The sequence below is a fragment of the Chiloscyllium plagiosum genome, chromosome 19 (genome assembly GCF_004010195.1).
Source record: "Chiloscyllium plagiosum isolate BGI_BamShark_2017 chromosome 19, ASM401019v2, whole genome shotgun sequence".
Lineage (NCBI taxonomy): Eukaryota > Metazoa > Chordata > Chondrichthyes > Orectolobiformes > Hemiscylliidae > Chiloscyllium > Chiloscyllium plagiosum.
In genome coordinates, this window is record NC_057728.1 from 36739784 (window position 1) to 36752771 (window position 12988).

General features: G+C 37.8%; 1 protein-coding gene across 9 annotated transcripts in view; it reads left to right on the forward strand.

Annotated features, from left to right (window-relative positions):
- Window positions 1-10446: 10446 nt before the first annotated feature.
- Window positions 10447-12988, forward strand: part of LOC122559687 (suppressor of tumorigenicity 7 protein homolog) — a 202549-nt gene continuing 200007 nt past the window's right edge. Inside the window, exon 1 of one of the 9 annotated variants that reach the window (XM_043709574.1) lies at window positions 10447-11006. In XM_043709574.1, the coding sequence (XP_043565509.1) occupies window positions 10856-11006 (151 nt within the window). In that variant the 5' untranslated portion in view covers window positions 10447-10855. The remainder of the gene's footprint in view (window positions 11007-12988) is intronic. The other 8 variants (XM_043709572.1, XM_043709573.1, XM_043709577.1 and 5 more) reach the window with 8 other exon arrangements.

The following is a 12988-nucleotide window of genomic DNA, read 5'->3' on the forward strand; positions in this document are numbered from 1 at the left end:
AGACTGAATGCATTACTTCTGTGCTGTATATTCTACTTAATTCTAAGTTTTCAATTAACCTATTTTTATATCCTGTAAATTCTGTTTTGATGTCCCACTAAGAGAGAGAGACTTTCACACTGAGGAAGTTACAAGACCATTATATTCAACAGCATTTGCTTTGTGTCACCTATCCGCAGACTCAAACTCAAAGGGATGATGTCTGGGGTGTTTGGAATTTTGGGCCTTAGCTGAATATTATGCAGAAGGCACAGTGATCAAAACCTCCACAGGTCATGTTCTGATCTGCAGGATTGATATCAGAGATTAGGTGTGTTGTAGGTCTATGGGAATGCAATTGCAGGAGGAGGGTGATTTTAATTCTTTCATGAGATGTGGACATTGCTGACAAGGTTGGCATTTATTGCCCATCATTAGTTACTCTTGAGGTGAGTGACTTACTAAGTCATTTTGGAGGGAAGTTTAGAGACACAGCAATGTGGTTGACTCAGGAGTCAATACAGAGATTAGAGAGGGAAAAATGGTAGATTTCTTTCCCTTACGGACATTAGTGAACCAGACACATTTTTCGGAAAATCGATAGGTTCATTATTACAGTTGACGACTAATTTTTGATTGTAGATTTATTTATTGAATTTAAATTCCTGCAACTGAGATTTGACTCAACACTCCCAGAGCAGTGGATTACTAGTCCATTAATACAACAGTACTGTTTCTCTCTTGGAGATTGATGACAAAGATTGCCACAATTTGCAGTACTAAGGAATGTCAGAGCATGATCGGGTGCGGAGTATAGGTGGCCATGGATGGAGATTGTGAAGCCGATGCTATTGGAGGGTACAGTCAGCCTGCTTCTGGGGGAGATTATACAAAGAAGTCTGAATCAAGGATGAGATTGGAGATTTCAGGACTGTGAATAGCAGAGATTAAAGTGAGATCCAACTTCTTTCCTCACAACTTGCTACTTAGTGTTGGCTTTCTGGAGGCAATCAACACTGGCTGTCTCTAGCCAAAACCGAAGGGGAGCAAAATGTTAGACCCCTTATTTGCATATGTTAATGACCTAATGCTTGGTTCTCAAGGGTGAAGAACATTTCTGATTTTTCCTTTTTACTAAAATAGCTTTGGAATCTGTGCTGAGCTAGAAATGTGCACGCGAGGTGCAGATACCCTCTTAAACAATCCAATAATGGGGCTTTGAAAACCAGAATGCTACAAAACATGAATTTCTAACATATTATCTTTTGTGAAGCAATGTTATCAAAAGGAACACCAGTATCCTTTTTGCCAAAATTCATATTAGTGAGGCAAATTAATGTACTTGTTGCGATTACTGGCAAACTGGATGACCTTTCAGTTACAGTGCTGATTAACTTTAAAGTATGTTGACAATTTTCAAATCTTTAAATGTCAATAAGAACTTACTGGATTGGTGACTTCCTATCTTGTGGTATATTGAGTATCCTCAGTTTAGTAAATATGATCAAGTAGCCGAAGTTGTGAAATATTCAAATGCTTCTTGGGGTGGGGGAGTCCAGATCTCGAGGGCATAGGTTTAGGGTGGGGGCAACTTTTTCACGTTGTGGGTGGTACATTTATGGATGAGCTGCCAGAGGAAGTGGTGGAGGCTAGCACAATTGCAATATTTAAAAGGCATCTGGATGGATATATGAATAGGAAGGATCTGGAGGGATATGGATCGGGTACTGGCATGTGAGACTAGATTGGGTTGGAATATTTGGTCGGCACGGATGAGTTGGACCAAAGGGTCTTTCAGTGTTGTACATCTCTATGACTATGCAATCAGGTTATTACAAACTGACTTTGCAGTAAGTGTTATACTCATTACCTTTTACAGGTTAAACCTTACTCAACATAGAAATGGGTCAAATGCAGTGATTTCTGGTAAAAACTATCTGCAACACATAGGTATGCAAGTGCTTTGAAGTATACAACTGAGCATGTCCAAATAGGAATCTGATTATGCCATTAGTAATCCAGAATAAACAACACTAGTTTCTTGAGTCAAACACAACTGCTGGTATAATATGATCCAAGTACTGCCCTACTAGTTTAACTCCTGTATGTTAACCAATGTAACATATACCACAAAGACCAGGTTCTTGACACAGATATCATGAAGTTTATTAACGACACTTTGTGCTGTTATAAGACCTCATTTTTACACACAGTCTGGGTTCTATTGTTACTGATATTACAGCTACATGCCATGACTGTAACACTACGTGTGGCTGTCTGAGCGCACGCTGCAAAGACTCCACTGCACTGAACTGTGAAGATGAGGTGAGGACATTTTTATACTAGAATATTAAACCGTGATGACACTTGTCTTAAAAGTGCACTGTCTGGCTAGTCTGGAATTATGTAATTATACAAATAACGCAATAATTGTTATTCACAGGAACTCTATTTGAAATTATGAACTCTAAAAGGTTTATACTGGAAGTATTAAAACAGGTTTTTTTCAATACATCAACTAACTCTGAATGGAGGCAATGTGACTCCAATTTGCCATGATTTACAATTACTGTTATCAGGATCAAATTCTTTCTTGGTATAACATTTTCATTGAGAATTTACAAAAATCTTGCATAAAATGTAAGAAAAGCCAGGAGAAAAATTTGCACAATATTGAAGAACAAGAATTCCATTGTGACAATTGATTTGTAAAAAGAAATTATGTTGATATTTTTAACAAAAACCCTGGACTTTTGGGAAAATTGGTTTACATTATTAGTGTGTGCTTGAAATTAAATGTAATCTGAAAATGTGCAATCCAAGTTTGTAAGATGATTAAAGTTGGATTGAAAATTACAGCTAAGCACTTAGATGCTTAATCACCTTTTTGTACCTCACAGCTGAGATGGTGACTAAAATATAAACTCACAAAGAGGACACTTTATTACATGCAAATTGTTCAACAGATTCGACTGATGACACCAACCTCTAAAAGTTACCAGGTTCATCAATCTTCTAAGAACTTTATTAAAACGAAGCTTTTGCAATGCTCTGGAGTTCTCAAGCAGGTTAAACACTGGAACAGTTTGTTCTTTAAACTTGTCAAAATTTGTTATTTTGGCTGACAAAGGTAACTTTGTTTTGCAAATGACAACACTATATCAGTCAATGTGGAAACTTTAACAAAGTTTGGTTTGTTTTTGTTGTTGGAATTGAATGGACAAAAAGGCTGTGGTTTGCTCTTGACCACATCATTTCACACCCAGTTGGCAAAAACAGTTCTAAAGCTGTATTGACAAAGCTCCTTTGGTTTTTCAATTTGTTATATGGTTTGTCACATTTAACTAGGATCTAGGCATCAAATTGCAAACCTGCAAGTACTGTCAGATAAAACATGCTAATTTTTATTTTAACTTTGCAGAAAGTAGTTCATTTAAACGTCCTTAGTAAGTTTTGAGTTAATTTAAAAGTCCCTGTTTGACCTTATTGATTCTTCCCCTTAAGCTATTTACTAGTTTGATCAAAACATTACACCTAATTAATCTAAAGCACTACAGCATTAATTTAATTATTTTTAATACTTATGATAACTTGCAATTATAAAGGCACAAAAATAACATCAAACTGAGTTTCCAAAAAGGCAGGAGATTGGCACTAGATAACAGAGCCAGTGCAGGCATGATGGGCCAAACAGCCTCTTTCTGCCCCATAATAATTCTGTGATTCAGTTGTTTGCTAACAACCTCCTAAGAGATAACAAATAATGAGCAAGTTGCGCAACCTTTGTGGAAAGAAGGAAGAGAATTAATATTTTAGACTGATGGCTATCAGCGTGACATTGCAACCATCTGATGAAGGAGCAGCGCTCTGAAAGTTAGTGCTTCCAAATAAACCTGTTGGACTATAACCTGGTGTTGTGTGATTCTTAACATCGTGTTTTTGACTGTTTGTTTCTATTACATACACCAATTCAGTGTGATAATATGTTGAGTATAAGTGTTCTCCATACTTTTTCAACTTTCCAGAGCAGTTCCTTATACAGGAATATTTAACAACACATCCTGCTGTTCCTTAAGCCAGATGTATGTTATCGCTGCAACATCATATTTCTGTGTCTATGACTCATCAATTCTACGTGCTGCACGTTGTGCAATCACATGTGCACTGTAAAATTAATTTAGAGTTCATTTTATATGGTACCCAGCAAATACCCTTCTATTTTCTACTCCAGTTCAGATGACTTCTTCCAATATTATTTGACCTTGGTATTCCCCTCTGGTATTATCCCTACCAAGTTCAATTAAATCTTCCCTAATAGATCCAGTATAGGTGCAACACCTTTGGCCTGTACAGATCTCATCTCTCCCAGGACAGCCCTCTCACTATCCCAAGAATATAAAGTCGTTCTCTTTTACCATCTGTCCTATCCTCCACTTTTAATCCCTTTGGATGCTCTCTCATATTAACTATGTCTGGTATCATGAGTAATCTGGATATTACCGCTTTTGAGTTCCTGCTTGCTCATTCCTTTCCTATTTCCCTAATGTACTGTTCTTGATTTCCTTCCCTAAAGGAAATTAGTGAACCAGATGGGTCTTTCCAGAATCGACAAAGGATTCATGGTCATTCTTACTTCCAGTTTTGTTTTATTGAATTCAAATAATTCAATAAAATCTGTCGTGATGGGATTCAAACCTGGGTTCCCAGAATGTTGTCTGGGTCTCTAGATTAACAGGCCTTTGCCTCCCCCATATGTCACATATTCCTGTGAAACTTTCATTTTCTGGGTAGGATGGTGTTACAATCGTGGTAAATACGGACTGTTGAATTTCAACATCCATCAGCTGATTGTTATACATAGACATTGCAATGAATAAAATGGCTTTAAGTAGGCATAGACAACATCATAAAATGGTTGTCATGGTCATCTGACCACAGATTGAGGCAAGTTCAGGAAACACGTGAAAATATCTGCACTGAAATTATTACTTTATGTAAAGGCAGACAATTGTATCAACCTCAAGAAGTTCACACTACTTGTTTTAACTCACAGTTTTATGATTTTATAAAATGAAAATGAAAAGTTGCCTGTGGAGTATCTAGTTTGGAGAGACAATGGGGTCAGACTCCACAAATGAATCCTATTTCAATAGCTGCTTTTGAGCAGCAGAAGAGAAAGCATTGTAGTTCTTGTTGTCACAAATTATTTTTTCTCTCTCCTTGCTTCTGTTAGTCTCTCCAAAGACAGCATCTGATGAAAAAGCAAATTGCTAAAACCAAACACTCAAAAGTATCGACAATCTTGACCACTGCTAAGGATACCAGTCAACAATTAAACAACTGTGGGTTCAGGTTAAAAATCTAACACATCTACTACTCCAAGGAGTTGTAAAACGTATAATTTTTTATTTTTCCTGTCTGAGACACTCCCCCTTTTCAATTTAATATCTGTGCTTGACATCATGTTTTTATTATTTTTCTTGGGGTTAGTGAGGAAGAACATTCCTCTTTCCTTCACTTGGAAAATTGCTCCTTCATTTTGATCTTGTTAACTTCACTTTGAATATTGATAGCTGTGTACTGAACAGAAGTAAAAATATATGCAGTGGCTAATATAGGATGGGTTAAAAAGGGGTAGCTGAATCACACCTCCTCACTTGATTATGACACTGGGTAAAGTAAATTGACAAAAATTGCTTGGACAATGAATCCATGGAATGCATTTGAGTGGTTGTATGCCAAACAGCCAATTAGGAAACTACATACTTCAGATCCAGGATTGTATAATGAAACAAGTGTTATTAAGTCATTTTTGCAGTAAAGGATTGTCTGAGGAAGGGTGATTAAAATATGATGAACTAGCAAAGACTGCAAAACGTATGAGATAAAAATTTGTATCTTTGTTGTGACAAGGCAGTACTTCTTTAAATAGTTATTTCCAGTTAGTTTTTAGTTCTTTTATCATGAACTTTCAAAGAATCAAAACTTCTCACCCTGGAAAATGTTACACAAAATACTTTGCATAAAAACTGGCCTCTCCATATCAATAAAAATGTTATCAGAAGTCCAGCCTTGTGACTGTCTAAAATCATACATCTATGAAAATCGATTGGAAACTCTTGCCTCCTGACCAAGCAATAAACACTATACTGCCTGTTTTAATTACAGTGTCATAACTATCAACCTTCCTTCATGGCAAAGTCCTCATTTAAGATTCACATTTTGCAGCAACTTTATAACCACTTTTTGAGTCTAGGTTTGTATGGGTGCTATGCCCTTTGGAGTTGGATTGTATAGAAACATTGGTGGGTGTAGATGGTTATCTTCTTCACCCAGAAAATTAATGTTGACTTGTTCACTTGACAGTGTGAGATTTGGTGTAGCTCAGCTGGCTGGATTGTAATGCAGTGATATTAACAGTGTGTATTCAATTGCTTCGGTAATTTGTTCTTGCCCTAAAGGATTCTCCTTCTCAGTTTCTGCCCTCACCTGAGGTGTGGTGACCCTTAGGTTAAACCACCACCAGTTGTCTCTCTCTCTCTTTCTCTCTCTCTCTCTCTAATGGTATAGCAGCCCTTTAATTTGATAATACAATGGTGACTTTACATTTTAAAAGAATTTCATTCAAATCTAGTGATTCTTAACATTTAGCATGAACATATTTTGAATCATACGTTGTATCAAATAATTGTCTCTGCCACTTTGTCAGCCTTAACCAATTCTATAAGATCATCTACTCTCATGCTATTTGGTCCCTGCCCTGCCCATTCTATTTCTTCCATATCTCTCATGCTATTACATTCCCTCTTAGTGAGTTTTGAGAAGATTTGTAGCTCAGGTTGAGGTTCTGGATGTAGGTTTGCTCGCTGAACTGTAAGGGGTCATTTCCAGAAGTTTTGTCACCCTAATAGGTAACATCTACTCAGACCCCTTGGCATCATGGTAGCCCACAAACCCACCAACACACTAAACCAGCAGCTAATGAACTTGAAAGACCCTATACAGGCAACAAGCAAAACTAATGCTATTTACAAAATATCATGCAAGGATTGTAACAAACACTACATTGGACAAACAGGCAGAAAACTAGCCACCAGGATACATGAACATCAAGTAGCCACAAAATGACATGACTCTCTCTCACTACTATCCTTACATACAGATAAGGAAGAACACCATTTCGACTAGGATAAACCAAACAGAGACACGCACGAGAATTCCTAAAAGTTGGCATTCCAACCGGAACTCTATCAACAAACACATCGAGTTAGGCCCCATCTACCACACCCTGAGAAAACTAACAGGAAATGACATCACCATAGGAAATGACATAATTAACCCAAATAAACCCAAACATATAAATAGAAAGCAGGAATTATCAACAGTGCTTTGCCGGGAGGCCTACTGAAGATGCTACCTAGTAGGATGATGAAACATCTGGAAATGAACCTTCCAGCTCAGTGAGCAAACCTACATCCAGAACATTCCCACTCTTTTCACCCCGTCATCTCATCAATTATATTCCATTTCTCATGGAAACAATCCCTCCAGATAGTTTATGTTTTATGTTGGAATCCCCTTACCTTCGGTTGGGTTTGTTCCCCAACAATGTTTATAGTCAGCATGGTTTTGTGAAGGGCAAGTCGTGCCTCACAAACCTTATTGAATTCTTTGAAAAGGTGACGATACTGCCACCAATTGTTGTAAACTTCATGTGCATCAAGCAGTCCAGTTTTCTCTGCATCCCATGTACCTCCAAGTGGGTCAAGTATCACACATTATATACATCCATTAACCCCTTCAAAACCCCTCAATCAATGCAGCCTGGTCAGGGAAAAACTATTATTAACCTGTAAAAGTTTCATATTCAACTTGAGAACAATGTGGTTATTTCCATAACTAGGATCTTCAAATTAACCAGAACAAATTTTACACAGAGGGTGGTTCGCTTGTGAAGTGAACTTCCTGAGGAAGTGATGGATGTGGGCACAGTTACAATGTTTAAAAGATACTTAGATAAGTACATGACTCGGAAAGGTTTGGAGGGATATGGGATTGAAATGGACTGTTTGCTCCAAAGGGGCTGTTTCCGTACTCTATGACTTTAAGTCTGACAGTGTGTTGATTGAGACTGACTGGAAAATTTGATTAAAAGATATAACGGTAAACTAGCAATGTCAACACTTTAAGAAATAATTCATAATGTTCAATGGATATGCATTCCAATGAGTGAAGAGTGGTAGAACTATGGTTAGATCGGGCAATTAATAATAGCATTAGAATTTGAAAAATGGCTCACAGTGTTATTCAAGACTGAGGATTAGGAGGTTTTAAAGAAAAAAAATCAGCAAAAGATGACCAAGAAATTAATAAAAACCAGAAAGTGAGTAAACAAAGAAATATCTGAAGTAATTGTAGCAACTTAAGTAAGTATGTAAAAAGGGGAAAAAAAATCATAGAAGTAAATGTGGGCTCCTTAGAGACAGACACTGGCGTATTTATAGCAGTGAATAAAGAAATGGCCTAGATCTTAAATATTTTGTGTCTGCCTTCATGCTAGAAGACAAATAATGCATTGGAAATTCAGGGGAACAAGGATTCTAATGGAAGAAGGATGTTAAAATAACTAATATTAGTAAATAAAAGGAGCTGGATAAATTACTGGGACTAAAAACCAACAAATACCCTGGGTTTTAAAAGAAATAACTGCAAATGGTGTATCTCATGTGATGTGTTTAATGGCTGCTATAAACTAAAGTGAAAGCACTTCCAGAAGAGGTAGCGATTCCATGACTATGACATATCAACCAGTACAAATACTTTTTTTTTAATCCCACTTTTTATTAAAACAGTTGTTATGCACTATTGTTTACAATTACAAGTTACTCAATATTCATGCTCAACAAAAAAAATTTACAATATTAACCAAACAACATGTTAATTCAAATCAGTCCTATTTGCTTCACTTTCTGCATCTTTAAATCATCTGAGTCTTCTAATTGCATGCATCACACTGTTGTGCTTGGTTGTCCGGAATCCGCTCATTCCTAGGCTGATGTTCCTTCTCTAGGAAGTTTTGTTTCCATGCTAAGTACATGATCTATGTAAGATGCTTGACTTTCAGATTCAATGGACAGAATCTTCCAAGAAGATGAGGGCATTGACAAGTCAATTGGAAAAATGTTGCAAATGGGAAAACAAAAGCTTCTTGACATTAAGAAAATAAAGCCTAGTCTTGAAAGTGAGATCAGATTCTTGCTATTTAGTGTTAGGAGATGTGTTTGCATCTTTTTGCATGTATTGTTATCTAATCGTGCCTCATTGATACTCAGTTTCTTGCTTTCCCACATGCTAGATAAAAACTGGACAGTGATAATTCTCAACATGAAAGTCAGAGCACGTATCTGGCAACTCCATCTTGTTATTTGCTCCTCTGGGCCTCCATCTTGGATAACAGTCACCTACATTTCAGGGCATGCTTATGATCGAACAATTGCTCACAGCCACATCCATGGAGGGTGACATTGGACACTTACCACTTCACCACACCCTCATTGCACAGCTTGAATATTGTGTACAATTTTGGTCTCCTTATTTATGAAGGATGTAAAAGCTTTGGAGGTGATTCAGAAGAGGTTTTCTAAATTGATAATTGAAGTGAAGGGTTCTCTTATGAGGATAGATTCGAGAGGCTGGGTTTGTTGTCATTGGAGTTTAGAAGGGCAAAGGATGACTTGATTGAAGAGTATATGATCCTGAATGATTTTGACAAGGTTGATGTGGAAAGAATGTTTTTGCCTGTGGAACAACTTAGAACCAGAGGGCACTGCTTTAAAATTAGAACAAGATTCTCTCTTATGTGGCTTTGGAGCTCCTCAGAAGACAAGGTCATTAAATAATTTTAAGATAGAGATGGATAGATTTTTGTTAGGCAAGGGAATCAGGGGTTATCAGAGGTAGATGGCAATGTGGAATTTGAAACACAAAACCGAGCAGCCTTGATTTTATTGAATGATGGAACAGGCTAAAGCAGCCAAAATGGTCTACTCCTATTTGAAATCACTTACAGAAGCAAGTGACATGACTAGTAAGTCAGCAAGTATGCTATATACAAATACATTTCACCAAACATAATAGATGCATGATTTTTGATCTACCAGAATTCCCTAGACTGTATAACAGACAATGCATACAATTGCACTGTTCCCCTGGATTCTCTGCACCTTTGGCTATAGGTACAGTTGCACTCCTTTTCTGATCTCCCTCTGCACCTTATTGCTGCCTATAGGTGCAGTTACATTTTATTCCTACACACTATCTCCCTGCACCTTATTGCTGCCTATAGGCGCAGTTACATTTTATTCCTACACACTATCTCCCTGCAATTTATTACTGCCTCGAAATGCAGTTATACTCTTTTCCTGGCCTCCCTCATGTTGTACATTATTGCTGCATCTATCTATCTCTCTGTACCTTACTGTGTCTAATAGGTGCTGGCACTCTATTTTCCTACATATATAAGGTATCCCCTTATACCTTATTGCTGCATAGAAGTGCAGTTACACTCTTTTCCTGCACTCCCTCTTTGTATATTCTTGCTGCCTATAAGTGCTGTCACTCTCTTTTCCTACACACTATCTCTCTGTATCTTATTGCAGTCTATAGGCGCATTTACACTCTTTTCCTGGATCCTCTCTCTGTATCTTACTGTTGTCTGTAGGTTAAGTTACACTGAGTTCTTGCTGCACTCCAGCTCTCACAGTCTACATATTGTGATGATAGTGTTGCTGTTGCGGGATTTGAGTCATGAGGTAGGATTGATCCCAGAATACACTGTGGGCTGGAGTTGAGTTTGAGCTGACAGCAGCAGCTGGAAATGGCTGAAGTAGGCAGCAGCCTCCTGGAGCAGCTCAAATCCTGTGTCGCCTGGAGCTGGACTTACTTGTGGACGCTGTGGTTTTTTCTGATGCTTTTCCTGGTTTACATTCTACGGGTTCCTCTGAAAATCAACGACAATCTGAGTACAGGTAAAGGAAGGGGAAGGCTCTGCTCCTCCGCTGGGGGGAAGCCAGACAAGTTCAACTAGTTTTTTTTTGTCCTTTCCCTTGTAAATTGGGGAGTGAAATAGAGCCGAGAAGGTCGTGCCCACTGAGCAAGCTTTACCACGGTCAGACAATCCGCTAAATCACCTTTTTGGGAAACAACACACAATTCCACTGAAACTCTCGGCTTTCACAAAAACAAAACCGTGGCAAGGATTGATACAGAATGCAACTCTTCGCTGGGTCCTAAAGCCTGCAATCACCATGCTCCCCCCCCCAACCCTCTCCCTCTGGAAACAATGTAATCACAGAGAGGGGCTGAATTTGCCTCCTCTTTCTCTTTCACAAGACCTGGGCACTGCAAGGCAGACACTGACTCTGCTCAGAATGTTTTCATTTCAGTCCAGGCTGACCTGAAATAATTTGCTTTGCAAGATGTGAATGGCAGTGTCTCTTTGGTCAGTTGTGTGGGGTCTGGATGCTATATTTCAAGGTTAATTTATGTGATAATGGGTTGCTGTGAGTAGATTATTAAACATCCTCAGACTGGCATGTTTTTTTGTTTAAAACCTTGCTCTGGTCGCATTAATTATTTTTCTTTCCTTTGCCACTTTCTCACTTTGTGCCTTTGTTCCCTTGTTGATTGTTTTCAGTACCCAACACATTGTCACACATTTCCTTTTTTCTTATCAAATTTATTTATTAATTTCCTTGCTTTGTAGCACACTATTTTAGTTCTTTCTTTCCCCTTTCTATTTTTGTCAGCCATTTTTATTGCTCCTTTCTCAGTCTCTGATAAAGTTTTTTTGTTTTCATTTATTTTAAATCGTATTTACTCTCTCAGATTAGGCTTGAGTTCATAGATGTATGAATAACACTGACCGTTGTGAACATTGATAAACTGGTGCTGAGGGTTGCAGAGATTTCACAAAGTTAGAATTGTGGAAGATCAGGACAAAATGCCAGCAGAAATGTTGTAGTGCAGCAGAAGGGAAGAGGCGAGTGAAACAGTTGAGTGAATGTGAGTGACATTTGTGCTTGGCCTGAATCCCGCATTTACAAAGTGTTAGTTTACCTCATAGCTCTACAGATATGTTGCCATGCATAATGCACCAATCACAAAACATAATTATAAGGATTACTGGATTTCCTGCAAGTTCTACATGGAAAGCCATATTATACACTGTTTGAACAGAGGCATTATGCAGCTGTTGTATTTTAAACTGTCAAACTTTACATTAAAGAAACATTTATTCTTATTATCTTCTGACCCAAACCCAGATATTTGAATTATGCTGCACACTCCTGCCAGGTTTTGCCAGACACAAAGTTCAATTCAGTTGAAACATGCAGCATGTATATCACCTCAGTAGTAATGACAGCTCATTCATAATCTCATCCTTGTGCACTTCCATGGGTTCCATGACCTCAAATAGAATCATTAAATTCAAAATCCTTGTCCACATTTGCAGATGCCTCCATGACTCATCACTTGTCCTCTTATAAGTTTCCCGAGGATCTCTGTTTATCCCATTCTGAGCACCTGTTCCTCCATTCTTAAGGTTATCTACAGCCAACTCTGCTCCATTTTCTAGAGTTCTCACTCCAATCCTTTTTACCATGTTACTTCTGTCTTCAGCTGTAAAATGTATCTTTTCAACTGTGCACTTAGATGTCTGTCTTTATGCAATTGGTTTTATACAACTGTTGCTTCTCTGTGGAGTGTTTTGGGATTGATTTCTGAGCAAAAGACACGTCTCTGAATTATTGCTGTTAAATTGGAGCAGTGTTTAACATAACCTTTTTCAAGCTCCAAAATCTAATTACAGTACTATAATTAATGATTAATTTTGTGTGATGGAAATACGATTTGGCAGTTGCGTGTAAATATCTGGGTTTGGGTCAGAAGATAATAAGAATAAATGTTTCTTTAATGTAAAGTTTGACAGTTTAAAATACAACAGCTG